General features: G+C 40.8%; 1 protein-coding gene across 1 annotated transcript in view; it reads left to right on the top strand.

Moving 5' to 3' along the window:
- LOC126108671 (basement membrane-specific heparan sulfate proteoglycan core protein) overlaps positions 1-21,191 on the top strand; it is a 761,963-nt gene that overhangs the window by 689,233 nt on the left and 51,539 nt on the right. Inside the window, exons 65-71 of the mRNA XM_049913980.1 lie at positions 6,171-6,354; positions 8,140-8,237; positions 13,224-13,387; positions 13,646-13,868; positions 14,951-15,133; positions 16,560-16,709; positions 19,515-19,742. Coding sequence (XP_049769937.1) covers positions 6,171-6,354; positions 8,140-8,237; positions 13,224-13,387; positions 13,646-13,868; positions 14,951-15,133; positions 16,560-16,709; positions 19,515-19,742 — 1,230 coding nt within the window. The remainder of the gene's footprint in view (positions 1-6,170; positions 6,355-8,139; positions 8,238-13,223; positions 13,388-13,645; positions 13,869-14,950; positions 15,134-16,559; positions 16,710-19,514; positions 19,743-21,191) is intronic.

Below are 21,191 nucleotides of genomic sequence, written 5' to 3'. Positions count from 1 at the left end.
TCACTTTTTCCATTTGTTTACAATCTGTTGCGAATGTGTGCAGCACCCATTCTGCACAAAGATAGCTTTCTTGTATGCAATGCTCTTGCACAATGTAGTCAAAACATTCTTTTGGTATCTGTACAATCTTGGCAGTTTCACGCACTTTTGTACCCCAACCTTCCGAGACCATACTGGGCAAAATTTTGAAGATTTGTGATGTCACACATTGCAGACATCTTTTGCACCTTGGACATTTTCACAGTCTCTTTAAAATTTCACAAACAGAATACCTTTAGCATCCCAAAAAAAGGAAGTCATAACCTTACTGTCTGCCAAAGTTTAGCTTGTTTTTTGTCTGCTCTTTCACCTTTGTGCCGGCATAGGCGATCTGCGTCCCTTCACTAGTTACAATTATAGTGTACAGCACACGTTTTCTTTCTCTATCGTAGCAGGAAATCAAGAATAGAGAAGCAGCCATTTATTGAGTTTTCTGGTTCTGGGAAGGAATTTTGGAACCCGACAAGTGTATACCTTACAGCACCCTAGTTGTTTGGACACAGTCTTATGCAGAACACTGCAAGAAACAAATGGAAAGTTATCTTCAGTGATTTTTTTGTGTGTTTTCTCTTTATCACCCCATTATTGACTTCAGATAGGTGGTCACTTTTGTCATTGTTTAACATCCCAAATAGTCACTCGAGTGTTTTATGCTTGAAGCCCTAAAATGACTCTGCAATCTGATGCAAATGCTGATTCCCTGAACTTCCTGAATATCTTGTAGTGAAAAGATTGTTTTTTTCTCTCCATGGATTCCCGTGTTTCTAATGTTCTGATATTGATTGGACTGACAGATCTAATATCTGTCATGTGCTGTCTGCAAGACTTGCACTTTCAGATTGACAGTACAAAGATACAAAAAAAATGTCTTTTTTCCTCGTGTCAAGCACTTTGTATTCGTAGTTGTCTCTCGCATTCCATCCAGATGCCTTTGTGAGTTTCCAGTCTACAAGACTATACCTGCCACCACAAGCCAGAAGTCAGGTGATGTGATTTGACTATGTCTCTCAGTTAAAGCCTTCTTACTATGGTGGCAGGAACATATGTAAATCGTTCTGTTTGTACTGGACAGTTCAGAATCAATGGCGTGGTTGCAAACAGCTAAAACTATTTCGTGCATAGCATACATCAGTAAGAATTACAGAGAATGGGAAGAAAATACAAAAAATGCTATATGTGTCCTGTTAGTTGAACAAACAACATTTGAATGAGAATCAATTTCTCATCATACATTCTGAATCATCAAGAGATGAGCATTTCTGAATCCTACAATTGCTTCCAGCAAAGAGGCATATACAAGGTGTTTCACATAGCCCCATAAAAAGAAAATCATGAGTATCAGGTCGAAAAATCCTGGCAGAACATAGCATCATCACGTCCAATACGATTGATCTATCTGATTGGAAGATACCGATTTAAAAATCCCACGCTGATGCCATCTATAAATGTTGTCGGCATTTGGAGCTGCTCAGTTGTACTGCCGATGAAATCTTCTCCGCACTGTGATGACGGAATGACAGTTGTTCGAGTCCAATATACAGAATGCCTTCTACACAAGATTGACATTTTCACTTGATGCCACGCAACTTATCACTTGCAAATTGCCATGCATGGGCTTTCGAATCACTGTGCTTCCATGACAGTCTAAATTCTATACTTTCTTTTACATTCTCTGTAATTCTTATCAATGTATTACTCTGAATTAAATATTTATAGATGTTTGTAATCACTGTATTCATTTTAAGTTGTTCTGTATTATTTACAGATAAGTGTAAAGTAGAATGCCCACCTTTTTTGTGAAAATCCTCCAACAAAAATTTTATGTTTAAAGCCTTCAGTTAATGTATGGTGTATTCTCTGTTGGCTATTGCACCCATACAAGCATTTTCTTCCTGCTGACACTACAAAACATTGCATTGCTCATTTTGCCATTTAGATATTGTGCTTTCTTCCCTAGCTTTTCCTGCGAAGCTGGCCACAGCTGGGGCATAATAGGTATTCTTGAAAAATGATGCTGTTATGTAATATGGAAACTTTTAAGGAGCTTACAGCTTTGGTCACATCCCGCAACATGCAACAATAGCTTGCTGTGGTTTCTTCCACTGTTTGTGCACACACATCTCGAATATTTGATTCTTCGGGATTTGAGGGAGATTGCTGGAGTCGACTACAGGATGCGGTATGGTTTTATGATGTGCTACAATCCTGCATTCCATCCTGCCTTGACTGGCTAAATCAATTTTGTTTTGATTTTTACTTTTGTTATCCCTTTGATTTTATGATTTGCACGCCATGTTTCTTCTGCATTTGTAGAATTAATTCTAGTTGAACTCCGTAAGGACGTAACACTGTTTCCACAATTATTTCTGGAACATAACACTAATTGGCCTCGTTCTAATCCAGGTTTGGTTGCTGTTGAAAGTTGGTCTGTAGCAACTAACTCTTTTAACAAATTATAAAAGAAGAAAATTTAAAATGTATTGAGGTGTTGCAATTTAAATCATAATTTCATTAATAGTACTAAAATTCTAATAATATAGCTGTTGTGTCCATTTTATTTTATTTATGTCTTTCCTTTGAAAGGTTTTTTTCTTGAGCTATACTCTCATTAATATTGTAACCCTAGTATTAAAATTTTATTTTATTATCTTTTCCCTTCACAGTTCTTTCAGTTTGCATTATAAATGTATTCTCTTGTCACAGTAATACTCAGACTTTATGTAGAGTATTTGTATCATAAGACAATATCAGTGAGACTTCTGTTGTGGTGATTATGTAGTATATTAATCTGAAACTAGTTTTGGATTAGCAACATATATTGCACATTACTGTAGCTTAGCTTTAACGCCTGCAGAATAATAATAATAATAATAATAATAAATTATTATTATTATTTATTATTATTATTATATTATTATTATTATTATAATATTATATATTTATTATTTATAATAAATTATTTTCAGTGCAAATTGATATAAAAAAATAAGAATAATTGTTTTTCCATAGTTTATCAGAAGGTGTTGTAATGCAAGCATACCATGTCTCCAAACAGGAGGAAAGTACTATACTCCAGATACTTTGCGTCATGAAACAGCACCGTACAGCAAAGAAATTAGAATTAAATGAAAGTACACCTCTGTGAAGTAAACGTCCCGATTCATGCTCACATAAACCTGAACGAGTGTGCATAAAGTCACGGTATTAAAAGCAACCCCAAAACAACCTCTAGCCTGAACTACGGCCTCCATGCACTGCAGGTTAAGTGTCTCACCAAGAATCGATGCATGTGACACCTCACGTCATTTGAAGAGATTCAAAATTGTGAGTAGTTGGACCATATGTACATGCCTCCAGTCAGCTCCTCTCCAATTTCTGTGCTGTTTGGCCCACGGAAGACATGCAGTTTTATCAGTTTTATGTGCTGCTTCGAGTAATGGCCTTTCGAGAGGTGCCCGACTCCCGATGTTCATCACGTCCAGTTCCTTTGCGATGTTTCCTCGGAAACAGATTGAGGTGGACTTCCATTCACTGACAGGAGCAAAGTCACCTTCATTTGGCCATCGACATTAATAATACTTAATTTATTTTGTTTATCTCACCCAAGACCTTTTTTCGTGTAAAGCTAGCAACTGTATTCCTCCCAGAAATCGTGTATAATGTGCAGAAGAATTTGCGCTGGTTTGAAACTCCTGTTGTGGATTAAAACTATTGGGTTGGTGCATAAGTTTGTAGAATTTTTCCATAATTTTAATAAATGTGACATACATGTAACAGAAACTTTTGTCACCAATCATATTCAGCTGTGAAAAGATAGATTGCTACTGTCCATGAAGATAAATACATTGAGTTGCAAACAGAAACAACGAAAACACACAGATACATTAGCTTTTGGCCAAAGCCTTTCTTCAGAAAAGGAAAAACAAACAAACACATACACACACACACACACACACACACACATTTATTTATTTACACAGCAAGCACACCACGCATGCCATGACTGCCATCTCTGGCAGCTCTGGCTAGAATGCCACGAATTACAACAGTCTGTCAATGCTGGCGTAACTTTTTGATTCTGCTACTGTAGAGATCATATGACTTCGAGGAGAAGGACTCGTTGAGCCATATTTGGAGTGCATTCTCATACAGATAGAAAGTTGTTTGACAGAGAGCAGAAAAGGTGAAAATCTGAGTGCACAAAACCGTGTGAGTAGGATGGGTCCAGAATGTCTTACCGACCCAGTTCACGTGTAGCGTCTTTTGGTCAGTTCAGTAGAATGCGTGCGCGTATTACCGTCGAGTAGCATCACTTCGCACAGTCTTCCTGATCGTCATTCTCGGATTGCGTTTCACTTGGTAACAGTAAATATCAGCTGTGACGGTTACACCTCAGGGAAGGAATTCGTGGTACACCGCACTGTCGCTGTTCCACCATCATCTGTATGACATTATCTGTTGTTGATGTGCGCAGGTCTTTGTACTAGTAGTTGCTGCTGTGTTTGAGTGCGACCGTTCTTCTGTTTTTCTTATCTTAATACAAAGACACTATTTCTCGTCACCAGTAATGGTACAGTATAGGAATGGTCGGTGTTGTCCGTGAGCCAATCGATGACAAGTAACCTCAGATGACACGTGGCCACCTGCTGATTTTTGTGATTTTGGCTTGCAGTATGTGGCACCCGTACATTCGATTAGGTGGAATGCTCACAATTCATCACATTTGCCATTTCGAGTACACTGACACGAATCTTGTAGATTACTGTGTTTAAACAATCTCTGTCAAACCCCGAATATCTTCCTTAATGAGGAGAGCCACTAGCTCAATGTCAAAACGATCCTCCTTAAGAGGAAGAAACCATTTTATTACCGTGCTGTGTCCAGTGGCATTATCTTCGTACAAGGCCCAAACATTTCTAGCTGCCTACATTACTGTCACCCCTCTGTTGATCTCAAACAAGAGAATATGCTAGAAATGTTCTGATTTCTCCCTTTGGCATTCCATTATCTAGAGTCCACACCTCTCACTATCTCCAAATGACAATATGTAAACTCAAATAGTGACAGTGACCTACTAATAAAAAATGACTACCGATAAATAAACCGATAGGAGTTGTAATACCAACATGCAAAACAAAACACTACGAACTTATGCACCGACATAATATATGCCCGAGTGGAATTAGAACCTGGGCATTTGTCTTTTACGGGCAAGTGCTCTACCGACGGAGGTATCCGAGAACGACTCGAGACCTGCCCTCACAGCTTTACTTCCACCAGTTTCTTTTCTCCTACCTTTCAGACTTCGCTAAGGTTCTCTTGCACATTTTGTGGGACTAACACTCCCAGGAGAAAGGCTATTGCTGAGGTGCAATGCAGTGCAGGAGGACTTCTTTGAAGTTTGGAAGGTAATAGATGAAGTACGGGCAGGATTAAAGCTATGAGGGCAGATTGTGAGTTGTGCTCAGATAGCTCCGTCAGTGAGCACTTGCCCCCAAAGGCGAAGGTTCCAGGTTCGAGCTCTGGTGTGACATACAATTTTAATCTGCCGGGAAGCTTCAACTAAAATGTCAGTGTTGTCCCTAATTATGGAGTTGAAGCTCCTCTGGAACGTATTTTACTAAAGCGACAGAATAAATTATTGTGACTAAAGGTCGTGTAATATTAACAAAAATCTTCCTAGCGTATAAATTATAGTGAGTAGAAGACCCTGACCATATGTCTGTCAGTAATGTAAGGGCAGTAGTTGCTTTAAATGCAGCATTGATTGACTTCAGTTTTCCTCTCGGGTTCTACAACATAAAGAAGTTAATTTTTATTTTTGTAATAGGTGTTGTATTTAGCCTTGTAAATTAGTGGAAGCAATATTTGATTTACTGTGATGCATTATAATGTTTAAGACACGCTGCATTATTTCTTTTCTAATTTTGACGTGTATTTCTCCCATTCTCCTCACCTCGCTCCCCATCCTGCCACCACTCAAATTGTGGCAACAAAATCGCTATCCGACACTGGATCGACTTCGAATGTCGGCGATTTGCCGTGATGACGTCCCGTTGCCGTAACACTGGAACCTACGCCGTTTCGTCTCGACCTTACGGTCTGCTCGCCACACCGTGGTCGCACCGCAGGAGTGTCAAGCCTGTCACTGCACATCGACGCGAGTAGCCAGCAGGTGCGGGCGGGCGACAACGTGGACCTGCGCTGCCGTGTCTCCGGGGCGGACGGCTCGGTGCCCGTCAACTTCCGCTGGACCAAGGAGGACCGCGACCGGCAGCTCGACAGCAACGTGCAGACTGCCAACGAACTGCTCAGGTGAGGCGAGGCCACCCTCTCGGTGAGAATAGAAGTTCTTAACCCTTTATCTGAATAAATAAAAAAGGCCATTTCCCTAGTAAATTCCTGCTGTTTTCGAATGTTGTGCAGAAGCAGTGTAAGTATGAAGTGTAGTCATTAAATTTCTTATATAAACCGTAAAAAATTAAGTTATGTAGTTAACTTTTTGTTTCTCTGCAGTCGTAATACACAATTAACACTGCACCCACTGTACTGTAGCACAGTGGTAGATGAGCCGAAGAAAAATAGGGCACCCAATTAAAAAAGTGGAGTATTGTGTGGCAATTATTTTATGACAGCAGTGGAAATATTGTAACTCTTGTCAGACAGCTCAGGACGGCTAAAGACATCATCTGTATCAGATGTATCACTGCTGCAACATTAATTACCGCACAATACTTCTCTTAGCTCCTCCAGCAACGTGCTACGGTCGTGTGGCACGGGGATTTCGGTGTTTACTGTAAAGCTCTTAACTCTTCTCCCATATACTGCAGTACTATCCTGTTTCATGGTACTCCCACACATCTCCATAAAATCTTTCATTTAATTACTGTTCAGCTTTGTAAGTTACTTTGTTTATCTCTTTGACTTGAACTGCTGACCATCACTTATTCTCGTCTTTTCGTAACTTAGATTTCTTTCTCTCTGTTTGGGTGGTAAACTAGGAAAATGACTCGTGGCAGGTTTAGTTTTATGATTGAGATGAAAATAGTGATTATTTATTGTTCCATATAGATTAAATTAAACTCACCATTCACAACGACCTACTATAAACCGCAATAACTGTCTGAACTTTCACACTGAAACTTTGTTTTGAATTGCAGTAAATAATTCTACTCTCATTGTTAAACTTCTACACACTTCGACCTCCAACATGAGCCTGAGAAAAACTGTTAAATACCATTTATACTAATACTATGGTACCCATAACACCTCCACACTCGCAGACCACCTGCCAATGGGGACATTGCATAGCAACTGCTACTTTCAACTTAAATGCTGCAACAATGTGTCTAAAACGATGCACTGGTGGGGAACTAACTTTACTTATTTTTTCTCCAGGTGCTGTGGTGTGACAGCACCCAGAAATGATAGTGGCCATGTCTGTGTGAGTTGAGTGTGTGTGTGTGTGTGTGTGTGTGTGTAAGAAAGAGAGAGATGAAGGACAGACTTGATTGGAAAGCTGCTGTTTTCGAGGCATCTAGTTTTAAATGTGTCTGCCTGTCACTGTCTCCTCTGTGTGGTAGGTAGTTAGCTATCACAATTCATAATATTATTGCTTCCCAGATTTTCTGTTGTTTAAACATCACTGAAGAATAGAGAGCGATGTACACAGGAATCGTGACATTGGTTATGTAAGTGTATATCTGCATAATTACCTATTTATGAATGATGTCCACAAGATTCCAAAACAGCTTCACTCTTATGAAGAAATCACAATATTATGTAAAAGAGGTAAATCATTAAATTGAGTCTAGTAAGTGTGGATGGGGGTACACACATTTATCTTTGTAATTCCTAATATTTCTAATAGAAGTAACTTTTCCCTTTTCCATCTATTCTATATGTAGTACATCTACTTCCATTAAATAATTATAACACTGCTTAGACCAGTACCAAAGTAAGTTATACATTGTCTCACCAAGAATCCACAATTGCATCAATTAAAGTGATTATGTTATTTGTGTTGCCCCCATTTTGTAAGAGCACTGTTCTTTGCTATGTTCATGACAGCATATATATGTGTGTGTACTTTTCCCTCAGGATAACAAACGTGAGGCCTGAAAATGGAGGCGTGTACAGGTGCACGGCTTACACCGGTGCTGGGACCTTCAGTGAAGACTATGTGCTCACCATTCAGGGTAAGAGTCATAGTTGCCAGCCCAAACCATTTCCATTGTATTCAAACATCAAATTGGAAATTTGACAAATTAACAGTGTGGCATCTAATTCTCTGTGTGTATTTGTTCTGTACTAACTGCTCGCCTTCCCGGACAATTCAAATGTAAGTCATTTTTCAATACACAGATTTGTAGTGCCGAGTATAGCTAAGAAAAAAATACCTGCTCGCTGTTAAGTATTGCAGTCTGTTTCTTTGCAAATCTGCCATTGTAGGCATTCAATTCCACTATTATGCTAAAAATTAATATTTCTCTTGTTCAGGCTTTTTCGGTGCATTTGTGGTCTCATCGGTAGATCATATTTTACTGAAATCCTATTTTGTAGATTGTCGGTCAGATTGTTATTGCCCAATGTCTGGAAGCAAGTATATTTTAAAAAGTAAAGCCGGTCAGATGATGGCGTGTTACTGTCACAAACATCTTTGGAAAGTGGTCGAAAGTCAGTGAAACCCAGAGTAGGAGACAATGTGTCGGACGTCCGTACCTCGTGGCAGAATGCGCTTCCTCGAGGCTCGTCTGCTGCAAATACACTACTGGCCATTAAAATTGCTACACCAAGAAGAAATGCAGATGATAAACGGGTATTCATTGGACAAATATATTATACTAGAACTGAGATGTGATTACATTTTCACGCAATTTGGGTGCATAGATCCAGAGAAATCAGTACCCAGAACAACCACCTCTGGCTCTAATAACGGCCTTGACACGCCTGGCTATTGAGCCAAACAGAGCTTGGATGGCGTGTACAGGTACAGCTGCCCGTGCAGCTTCAACACAATACCACAGTTCATCGAGAGTAGTGACTGGCGTATTGTGACGAGCCAGTTGCTCGGCCACCATTGACCAGATGTGTTCTATTGGTGAGAGATCAGGAGAATGTGCTGGCCAGGGCAGCAGTCGAACATTTTCTGTATCCAGAAAGGCCTGTACAGGACCTGCAACATACGGTCGTGCATTATCCTGCTGAAATGTAGGGTTTCGCAGGGATCGAATGAAGGATAGAGCCACGGGTCGTAACACATCTGAAATGGAACATCCACTGTTCAAAGTGCCGTCAATGCGAACAAGAGGTGACCGAGACGTGTAACCGATGGCACCCCATACCATCACACAGGGTGATGCGCCAGTATGGCGATGACGAATACACGCTTCCAATGTGCGTTCACCACAGTGTCGCCAAACACGGATGTGACCGTCATGATGCTGGATTCATCAGAAAAAATGACGTTTTCCCATTCGTGCACCCAGATTCATCGTTGAGTACACCATCGCAGGCGCTCCTGTCTGTGATGCAGCATCAAGGGTAACCGCAGCCTTGGTATCTGAGCTGATAGTCTGTGCTGCTGCAAATGTCATCGAACTGTCCAGCACAGCGTTCCGTATTACCCTCCTGAACCCACCGATTCCATATTCTGCTAACAGTCATTGGATCTCGACCAACGCCAGCAGCAGAGTCGCGATACGATAAACTGCAACCCGATAGGCTACAATCCGACCTTTATCAAAGTTGGAAATGTGATGCTATGCATTTATCCTCCTTACAAGAGGCATCACAACAACGTTTCACCAGGCAACGCCAGTCAACTGCTGTTTGTGTATGAGAAGTCGGTTGGAAACTTTCCTCATGTCAGCACGTTGTAGGTGTCGCCACCGGTGCCAACCTTGTGTGAATGCTCTGAAAAGCTAATCATTTGCATATCACAGCATCTTCTTCGTGTCGGTTAAATTTCGCGTCTGTAGCACGTCATCTTCGTGGTGTAGCAATTTTAATGGCCAGTAGTGTAGAACTAGGCAGTGATCTGTGCCAGATCTGATGACACAGTACAGTGTCGGTGCAAGCACAAGTTTTTCAGAACACACCATTCAGCACACATTATTAAGCATAGGGATCTGTAGCAGGTGATCCCCACATGTTCTGTGTTGACCCGACGCCATCATCCGTTAAGATTGCAGTGGGCACACGATCGTTAAGATCGCTAGAAATGTGTCATCTGGTCGGATGAATAACTTTTGTTATTATACCGGCATGATGGTCACATTTGGATACACTGTCATCCAGCCGAGAAGCTGCACCACACCACAGGCTTTTACAGGCTTTGCGCAAGTAATTGAAGGTGCCGCGACAGCTGTGTTCTACATAGAAATTTTTGCACACCACCTGCATGCCTTCCTGCTGGATGTCTTCCCCGACAGTGACGACACCTTCCGGCAGGGTAGCTGTCCGTCACGAGACCGGAATCGAGGGACAGTATTTCGAGGGGCACGATAGTGAACTCACTTTGATGTCACGTTCACCAAATTTGCCCGATCCGAACACATCTGGGACACTGTCAGGTGACAGCTCTGCGCCTGCGAACAACCGACCTGTAATCTGCAGGTATTGCGTGACCTGAGGATAGACATCTGGTGCCGCATATCTCCAGTAACCTACCACATCTGTTGAATCTGTGCTACACGGAATCAGTGCTGTATTGCGTTCCAAAGGTGGACAGCACCATATTAAACTGGTGGTGATATGAGGGATATACAGAAAATTAGATTAAAAGATCTTGTACGCAAACACAACGAAACACTAGCAGAGGTATTACGACATTTTTCCACATAATTGTCATTTAATACAGTGCATTTTGTCAACCGTGGCATGGGTTTTGTAATACCTGTGTTCCAGATTTCTCCCACCGACTCTTTGAGCCACTTCTCCAGTTCGATTTTCACCACCTCGTCATTGGAAAAGTCTTTTCCATACTCACATTCATTCAATTTAGGAAATAAGTGATAGAATTTAGATGCAAGATTTTGACTACGGGGTGGTTTAAAATATTCCGACTAAATGAGGTCAACAACTCTTGCGTCGCTGGAGCAGTGTTAAGTGTAGGAGAAGGCATGAAGGCGGTAGACTGTCTTTGTCAGCATTTCATGGCATTCATTCTGTATGGCTCTGCTGAGTTCCTTAAACGGTGACTATCATATAGAATTTGTTGCGTCGTCTTTCAGCAAGAATTGACAAGCGTAACCCCTTTTCTGCTTCAGAAAATGGTTTCGAGTTAATTTCTGAGTTTGATGTTTTTTAAGGAGAATGAATCTATAAATCTCATTACATTGTGTAGATAAAGATTGTGTTTCATAAGAACTAAATTTTCTGAATCCACGCTGACTGTATGTCAATGGATTGTTTTCTTTGAGGTAATTCATAATGTTCAAATGTAGTGTATGTTCTGAGAGTATACTGCAAATTGATGTCGGTGATATGGGTCTGTAATTCAGTGGATTAATCCTATTTTCTTTCTCAAATATTGGTGTGATCTTTGCAACTTTCCAGTCTTTAGGTATGGAGGTTTCACTGTGCAAACAGTTCTATATGATTGATGAAAATGGAACTATCCCATCAGCTTATTCTGAGTGGAACCTATGTAGTATACAACCTCACCTGAGAAGCTTGCCTTTATTAAGTGATTTACATTTCTTCACTGCATCGCGGATATCTACTTCTAGGTTACTCGTGTTGGCAGTTATTCTTGATTTGAATTCTGGAATATGTACTTCACCGTTCGGAAAACCGTGTTCAGTACCTCCACTTTAGTGGCACTGTCACCAGTAACTTTATCGTTGCAGTCTCAGATCAGAGGTGTTAATCATGTCTTGCAGCTGGTCTAATTTACAAATGACCAGAATATCTTCAGATTTTCTACCAGATTTCCAGGCTGAGTTTTGTTGTGGAAACTTAAAAGCATATCACATTGAAATCATGTTAAAATTTGAGCTTGCCAATCTTGGAGTTTTTTTTATGTAGCATGCTTTTTTGTTGTTTTTGGAACAGTATTCTGATATGTTTTGTGTACCATGAAGACTCAGTTCCTAGTTTTATTTATTTGTTTGGTATAAATTTCTTAGTTGCCCTTGATACTATTTCTTTGAATCAAAGATAAATCTGGTCTAAGCTTACAGAGCTAGTTTGAAATGAGTGGAGGCTGTCTCTTTAAGTAGGTGTGAAGTGAAATCTGATTCTTTAAATAGCCTTCCTCTTCTCCTCCTGGACCAGAAAGCTAGGAGTAGTATTTTCACCTTCAGTTGTACCTATCAGCAGTCCTGGAACATCCTGAAGGTAAATATTGCCACTAAGAAGTCACTTTCAGGCTGATTAAGTGTTTATGGTCAGAATAGCACAGTCAGACTACAAAATGTATCGAGTGGATACTAATAACTGCATTTGGATCAAGTGGCGAGTGGATGCCACATCAACAACTTGTGTGCCCCAAGTGGGGAAAGGGGACCTTTAGTTTAATATGGAATCTAAACCACATGTCATTCCTGGTGACTCCTCACATAGTTGAGAGTGAAGGCTTGACAGAGGAAGATTTCAGTGATCCGAGCTCCCTCAGTTTCTGTGCATGCACCTTACAGCAAGACTAGTAGGCCCAATCATAAGTTTAGGTGGAGTGACATTATAAACTGAAGTAAAAATCAATTTGTAGCCAATTAAAATCCCTGTCTTTCAGATTTGCTTTAGAATTTTTATTTTCTCTGATAATTTGTGCCAGTAAATAGTCAGTTTTTTAAATAAAATAATTTGACGAAACAGTAAACTCCAACAGTCGTGCGTATATGACAGAGCCATAAATAGGAAACTTGTTATTCTAGATCAGTAAAATCACTCGTACGATTTTTGTTACTTGTTAAAAACTGCTTAAAATAGAGTAGTTTCAGCTCTCTGAGACTGCAGATGTGTGTGCAAGTTGCGCTTGCGTGAGTGTGAGTGTGAGTGTGTGTGTGTGTGTGCGTGTGTTTGGGTCTCCTGCTGACAAAGGCCTTAATGACCGAATGTTATGATTGTGTCAATCTTTTTATTGTGCCTATCGTGGCTCAGCATGTCCACTATATGGTGAGTAGCAACTTTCCTTCTCTCGTATTGTTAAAATTGAGTAAGGCGTTTGTTCTTTTCCACAGACATACCTGACCCAATGAATGACGACGCTGCAGCCATCGAAACACTGACAGCAGAATACGGGTCGACGGTGAGCATGGAGTGCAAGACTGACCTGGAACCTCCTGTGAACTACCGGTGGTCACGCCAGGGTGGTGACCTGCCGGACAAGGCACAGGAGAGACAGGTGAGGTGCACGAGTGGGCTTGTAGTGATAAGTGGCTTGTACACAAGGGCATAACAACTTTGATTGCATAAATCGTGATTCATACACAAATGTGAAATATTATGTTCAATTCCTACTGCATAGTAACTGTCGTGTTCATTTCTGAGATCAGCATACGTGACCATATGTTCACCTTTCGTCAACTGACTTGTACAAATTCGTGATACAGAAATTTAATTTTGAGATTCGTCATTTAGTTACCGTTTCATATTTTTGCAGGAGTGGCTTCAGATCCGAGAGGTGACGGGCCGCGATGCGGGCACGTACACTTGCACGGCGGACAACGGCAACTTGCGGATGGACATCCCGAAGGTACTGGTAGTGACGGGCGTGGTGCCGTACTTCTCACAAGAGCCCAACGCGTACACGAAGCTGCCGACGCTGTCGCAGGCTTACGTCGGCTTTGACGTGTCCGTCTCCTTCAGGCCAGATTCCCCAGACGGTGAGTCATCAGCTGTTGCACTGGCTAGAATGACTTATATCTGGTCCTAGTCAGTTTCAGATACAGCAACTGTTAATGCAGTTAGTCGAGGGGGGGGGGGGGGGGGGGAGATCTCTACTAGTTTGCCTGCTTGTGTGTTAACATGTGGCTATAGTACCCAGTTTCAGTCTTGAATGGAAGAGTGTACTGACTGTGTTAACTTACAAGGGAATTGTGTAATCCAATATATAAACTTCTGCCCTGAATGTTTTATACAGGAAGAATACAATGGAAGAAGTACACTGTCAAAATTGTAGCTGATATGACACACTGCAAGTACCTTTAAAAAAAAATAGTATTGCCAGATGAAGAACCACGTATAACAGCAGCTAGTTCAGCCCTTTGTGTCTAGTGCACAAAGTAGCTAATAAGCAGTAGCAGCCTTGAAAAGAAGCTGTAGCGAAAAAATTCGTAGCACACAGATGCAAATTTAACCATCTTTTACTGTACTAAAATTGTTGCCCACCATTAATATTTTGAATAACTTTCAGTTCATATTGACAGTTAAATTTTGCAGATGTAGTTCTTACAAAGGTGATTACCAGAGGGGAGATAAAAATCATGGCAGTGTTTAATGTCACATTAAGAACTACTTCCATCAATCAGGAGTTAAATATATTGAAATGAAATATGTCTTACACATAGTTCATTTTAGAACAATTACAGATGTACATTTCCTGTGATAATAATTGAACGTTATACAGTTTACTAATGTAAAATATCTGTTGACTGACAAAAACAAACATTTTTGTTGTGCCAGGCACACTCAATAAAAGAAAAATTGATGCATCCAGGCACTTTAAAATAATTACTAGTTTTATGTAGACACAATTGGGATTTAGTGAGAAATGATTGTGGGTGTTGTTCTGGATATTGTGCTGTGTACCATGGAGACTGATTATAGAGTAATAAGTTCTTACTTCGAAATAGTGTATTAGTTGTGCAGTTTTGTTTTGTTAATATAACAGTAATACTGACATGACACAACCATTCCTTGTACTAGAAATTTTTTCTGACTTCAAAAATGCCCATCTGTTCTGCAGGTATGATTCTGTACAACGGAGAGAAGTCAGGGGACGAGGGCGACTTCATCTCGCTGGGTCTGGTAGACGGTCGAGTCGAGTTCCGCTTCAACGTCGGATCTGGCCCTGCAGTGATAACGTCCCGTGACCGCATCCGGCTGGGAGAGTGGCACACCGTGCGCATCGTCCGGGACAAGAAGCGCGGTGAGTACAGTTCTCTGCACGCCTCTTCTGTTTATTTCAGCTAGTAGAGACGTGTATGAAAGAGTTGAGGGTAAGAATGATATTACAACAGCTCCTGGCTGAGCAAAGAGGGTGCTGCAGTTAAGACACTAGACTCATATTTGGGGGTGCCTGGAGTCAAATATGTGTCTGGCCACTCAGATTTAGATCTTGTGTCAGTTTAGTATACTGCTTAGTGTATTTCAGGATGTGCTAGTTGTATGTATCAGACAGGTCTTGAACCTGAGTATCTTGCAAGGAAACATACATGTGTGGCAAGTAGATTTGAGTAGTTGTGACATAAAGGTGGATTCAAATATTGTGTAGATTGAGTGTGGGACAGAATATGATTGTGGGTAGGCTGTTACTCATTTCTGGATACAATGGTAAGCACTCGAAGCCCTGGAAAATGATACAGCCGAGTTATTCCAGTCCGAGATGTTATTGAGCTAGGAGGGGGTGTTATTTTTGCATTTGTTCTCTGGCAGTAGTTGTAGGACCAGGGGCATAATAGGATTTCATGTGGAAAATCAGTTTGCTGAGTAAGTCTGCAGGATAATATCTTTTGTGAAGGCCTTAATAATGCTTTCAGCATTTAGAAGAAACAACTGCTTGTCACTGCTGATACACTATCCATGACTGGCCAGGCAATACAAGATGGCACTTTTTCTTGTGGAATGGATAGGAGTTTGATTTAAACTGCCCATCATATTTGACTGACAACAGTCAAAATGGCAGACATAATGACTCATTTAAATCCAGTATGTACAATATATGCACCGTAACAGAAATTACAGTTATTGTCACGACATCACATTCATCAGAGTTTTCAGTTGACAACCAAACTGTCATCTTCCAGTCTCACTTAGACCTCGGGTATACTCTACATATTGGTCTGTCATCATAAGCTATATTAAAATAACAGTACAGTCATATAACGTACATTGTCAGTGTTCTATTTTCCAAATTTTTGTGAGTATCTGATGTCACGTGCCACAACATCATTACGTTGTGATTCAAAGCTGACATCCAGTATTGGCAAGCCAGTCGACTCGGGATGGCAGCTGTCTGAGCAAAAGTTAATGGGCTCGATACGGCAGAGGCTCCGATGGAGCTATTGAGGAGGTGAAGGTCAGTATCCACGAAGGGGGTACATTGGGCTGAGGAGGGCTCAGTGAAGCAGATGGAAGATAAAGAAGGCATTGAGGCTGTGCATAAATGAAGATAGTATGTTACATTACATCAGAACAAAATTTAATAACTGAAAATTTAAGTCCGCGAAACAAAAAGGTTTCAGTCAGAAATAATCAGTCAGGTATCGATCGAGAACTCTATACGGTTCTCTGAATGAATGTTACGAGCAATGAATTATAGGAAATTGTGTCACACCGGAGTCGTCGTGTTTCAGGTTCACTGTACGTCGACAGCCAGGAAGCAGTTACAGGCGAGACGACGGGTCTGTTCCAAGGACTGGACCTGAAGGAGCCCCTGTTCATTGGCGGCGTGCCCGACTACCGCCAGATCAGCAGCCAGAGTGGCTTCACCAAGGGCTTCAAGGGTAAGTGTAGAAGTGTTCCACATCGTTTACTACCGTCCGACATACAGGCAGGCTGAGTATCTTTTGCAAATACTGGACAGTGTCTCCTCGACGAGAAGTACAGCATCTATGACTTCTCCTCCACTTGACTGTGAGTGATGTGTCAGTGGTAGGGCTACGTGCCATTTACTGGAGACACAGACCAGGGAGAACCCAGGTTGTGTTACACCCGACCCCCTAACTGACAAGTTCGAGGTACCTTCTTCCACTGAAACTGAAAATGAGCCAGTAAATCTTACTTCATCACTTGGAAACATATTGTGGCCCAGGTCACGGGGGAGGGAGCAAACACAAAAGGGTTAATAATTTGTTGTTTACTCTGTTGTTATAGCATTCAGTAGTGGTTATCAATGCCTGAGGTATTCTTGAACTTGACAAATTTTTTTTTGTTAATTCTTGGTAGACTCAACGTAAGTACATCATTTCTGCATTCTTTTTAATAAATCTTATAATATTTGGATCTTTGTCAATATTCTATATTCCAGGGTATTTCCGTAATTAGCCTTCGAATAACTTTAGTGTCTTGTCTTTGGGTTTGTGGCTTTTTAAAATTTCATTATTTCCATTTTTACTGCTCAAAAAAAGTGGTTAATCCGACAAAATAAACTTTTCCTGCAAAATCGCTTTTCATGTTTCACAAATGAATGTGTGTCTTTCACTTTTGAAGAATTAAAGTTGCAATTGTAAATTGCTCTTGTGAGCCACAGTAAACCCTGTGACAAGCAATCTTTCATGACAAGAGACACATTGCAGCTCATTAATACAACATCGGTAATCGAGTAATTTTCATTACTCTTTGTCTTTGTTTTTCGATTCCAGTGTTTTAAGTAATGATCACAGGCAATAAGAACAAAATGGCAGCACGTTCTTGCAGTTGCTGGTCGTCACATAAATGCGATACTCTGACAGATGCAGCACGGTCCACTCCTTAAGAGGTATACAAAGCTGTGTTGCTCTTGTTCAACATGAAACAGAAACAAAATAACATTTTGTAATTATTTCCAAATTAGTTAGGAAAACAAGACTTAAATATGTTTTATGAACAAATATTTACCTTATGTTGTCCAGAAAGTAAAGATAGCAGTGTGATTGAAAATTATATAACATTAAATGTGGCGGCTTGAAGGACACCTACCCACAAAGTGGGTGGGGGCGGGGGGCTGGAAATAGCAGATTATGAAATATGCGGATCCTGTACAACAGAATTGGTGCTAGAAAAGAGATTCCCAGAAGCTGATGAACAGCATCCTGATTACCGTATTTACTCGAATATAAGCCGCACTTTTTTTTTTTTTTTTTTTTTTAATCAAAAAAACCGCCTGTGGCTTAGAATCGAGTGCAAAGTAAGCGGAAGTTCTGAAAAATTTGGTAGGTGCCGCCACAACTAACTTCTACCGTTGAATATATGTAGCGCTACACAGGCATGCTTTGCAGGCACAAAGATAAATACTGGCGCCAAAACCTCTGCATCAGTAAATAAATTTTAAAAAAAGAAAAGAAAAAGGTGGAAGACGAGCTTTTTTCGCTGCCCCGAGTTTCGACTGCTGCATTTTCATACAATATCCAATGAAGTAAATACAAATTCCGTATTGTTCCTCTTCAAATGTAGCAGCATTTCAATGTACTACGAAAACTCGACTGGAAAGACTGGGATGTTTGTCAATACGGACAACTCTACGTTCAGAATTTTTTCCTATCTGTGAGAAGAGATGGTTGCTAATAGGAACTTTTATGAATTGTGAATCACATGCAGTATTCTCTTCACCATAAGAATAATTCGAATATAAACATTTTGCCATGTATTTGTTTCGTGTTTGCTGCTATCTCATTTAATCCTGTCTGCCTAATAAACTACGAAACTAGAGTGAGACAACAGCAAACGCGGAAGAATATACATATCATGTCATGTTTATATTCGTATTATTCGTATGCCTAATAGTGAAACAGTTAGAAATGAAGCATGGCAATTAACTAGATTTTTAAATCTAAGATGACTCTAATTTCTGTGCAGAATGTAATGTACTAAAGAGGTGTCTGCAAAGATTTTCAAACGGAGAAAAATTTTCGCTAAACTGTCATTCAGAACATCTTCTATCATACACAGTCTATTATTTGGTTCTTGTTGGATCATTATCAAAGAAAGCAGCCGTGTAAGTAACAACAAATAGCAGTCTTTTGCCATTGTTTCGCTAATGAGACGATTCCTCTCTTTATTTTAAAATTGTAAGTGACGGTAGCGTGCACAAAAGCAAGCCATGCTGCGAGCGCCGACAGGCCGTAAACACTCATTATCAGAATGCGACAAACAATGCATGACACAGTACAGTAATGCATTTTCAATTTAAAGTGACGTAAACACCTATAACAAAGAGAACGGCACTTATCAGATCAAAGAAAAATAAGCAGTGAATTCAAACTAGACGAAGCACGTGAAAAAGGAAGGGTGCGGCTTAGATTCCGGAAAAAATTTTTCCTCGATTTCGAGTCTCATTTTTCGGGTGCGGCTTAGATTCGAGTGCAGCTTAGATTCGAGTAAATACGGTATGTGTATCTACGGCCTCCTGTATCGCAAGGGTAAATAGAGTGAGCCGAGTTTGAGTATATCTGTGTTGCAGAATTGCCAGTTTTTGAAAGTGTCGTAACAACTTGTACTCCTCTCAACCTACACAGAAATAATTGTGAATACTGTGAGACAAGTCACAGTTTTGTTGTTCCCTATCAGTCTTTATTGACAGCAGCAGCTTGAGAGAGGAACGGTGTTAACAGGCTGTGTCAGCCGGCTAGTGCTGAGTGCCGCCAGCCAGCCCGTCGACCTGATGAGGGAGGCGATCGAGAGCGAGGGCGTGACGGCATGTGACGCCTGCAGCCACTCGCCCTGCAGCAATGGCGGCGTCTGCCAGGAGGCGGCCGACTCGCCACGCGGCTTCACCTGCCTCTGCACACCCGGATTCTCCGGGACCCTCTGTGACCGCTACGGCGAGGCCTGCTACCCTGGTAAGGCTCAGTTTGTTTGGGACGATTTTGTAATTACGTGGTGTTACACTGTCAGGGTGTGAGGTTAGTGACCTGTTTGACTGGGTGCCTCATAAGTTTTCTTCTTCTTCTTAAGTCCAGTTATTGATTTCATGGAGCTCTGAGTAATTTTTAAGTAACTGTACACAATATCACTGAAACAGATTTTTATTTTGTGCGTGCAGCGTCTGACCAAAATGTTCCGAAACTGATTTTATTCCTGGTGTATAAGTGTCAGCAGCGCAGTAACTGTGATAATAACTTGAACTGAGACCTGGAGACAACAGCTGCGTATTCAGCCAAGTCAGTTGTGAACAGACTGTTAAGTAGTGGACGTGCAGCCGTAGTGTGTTAACATTATATCACAAATTGCAATAGAGCAATATCTCTAAACTGATTATTTGAGACATTCTGCAGAATGTTTTGAAGGAGAGAAAAGTGTGTGCATATTTTTTTTCTGCACACCTCGACTCCCAAACAAAAACAATGCCACGTGGATATCTGCTGCAACATGAATAAGATGCAAAATACTGACAATTCTTTCCTGAAAAAAATCATCACGGATACCGTGACTCGGTGTTATTATAAGTATGAACCTGTGATAAAGTGACAAAAGTGCAGAAATGCACATGGTCAACGGTCAACACTTTCCACATAACTGACATTCAAGCCATTGTGACACATGTATTGAACAACATCCCAACGAAGGGCTTTTCTGATTGTTTCCTATTCTTGTATGCATGTTCTGTGCATTGCAATCAAGCAAGGGGGAGGGGGGGGGGGTGTCTATGTACGAGGGTCATTCTATAATTAAAGAGACAAATTGGCCTGGGGAAAGACTGTTAGTAAGGTAAGCTTGGTACTTTTGTGGCTTTTAAGTTGGCATCACTGGGATGAGCCGTGATCAGCTGATGTATCAACATTGTTTTGTTTATAACCTCAAAAATACATTTCAAGATGGTGAAGGTTGTATGAATCGTCAAATTTTTACAAGTGAGTAGAGCAGTTCGAAAATGATCACAACTCAGTGACTGACGAACACCGTTCTGGCTGACCAGTTGCAGTTTCAGCTCCCTCACTTGAAGGTCGAATTGTTGACATTATTCGTGCCGACCGCCGTGTGACTGTGGAAATGATAGTTGATAAGGTTCAAGTTAGTACGGAAAGTAGTGGTTAAGTTCATAACATTATCTGCAATAATCTGGAGTACCCAAAACATGTACTAGATGGTCCCAAAGGAGTTGACTCGGTACACAAGGAAACAAGGTTGAGAGTGTGCACAGATCTTGAAGGAACCTTATGAAAGAGAAGATGAGCACTTCCTCAACAAAATTGTAACATGTGATGAAACTTGGGTTCACTATTATAAGCCAGAATCGAGAAGACAAAGCATGAAGTGGAAGCACACCAACTCACCTGTCAAGAAAAAAT

This window comes from Schistocerca cancellata, chromosome 11 (assembly GCF_023864275.1).
Source record: "Schistocerca cancellata isolate TAMUIC-IGC-003103 chromosome 11, iqSchCanc2.1, whole genome shotgun sequence".
In the NCBI taxonomy this organism is placed as follows: domain Eukaryota; kingdom Metazoa; phylum Arthropoda; class Insecta; order Orthoptera; family Acrididae; genus Schistocerca; species Schistocerca cancellata.
The sequence above is the reverse complement of the archived record's forward strand: the minus strand, read 5'-3'. Positions and strand labels throughout refer to the sequence as shown.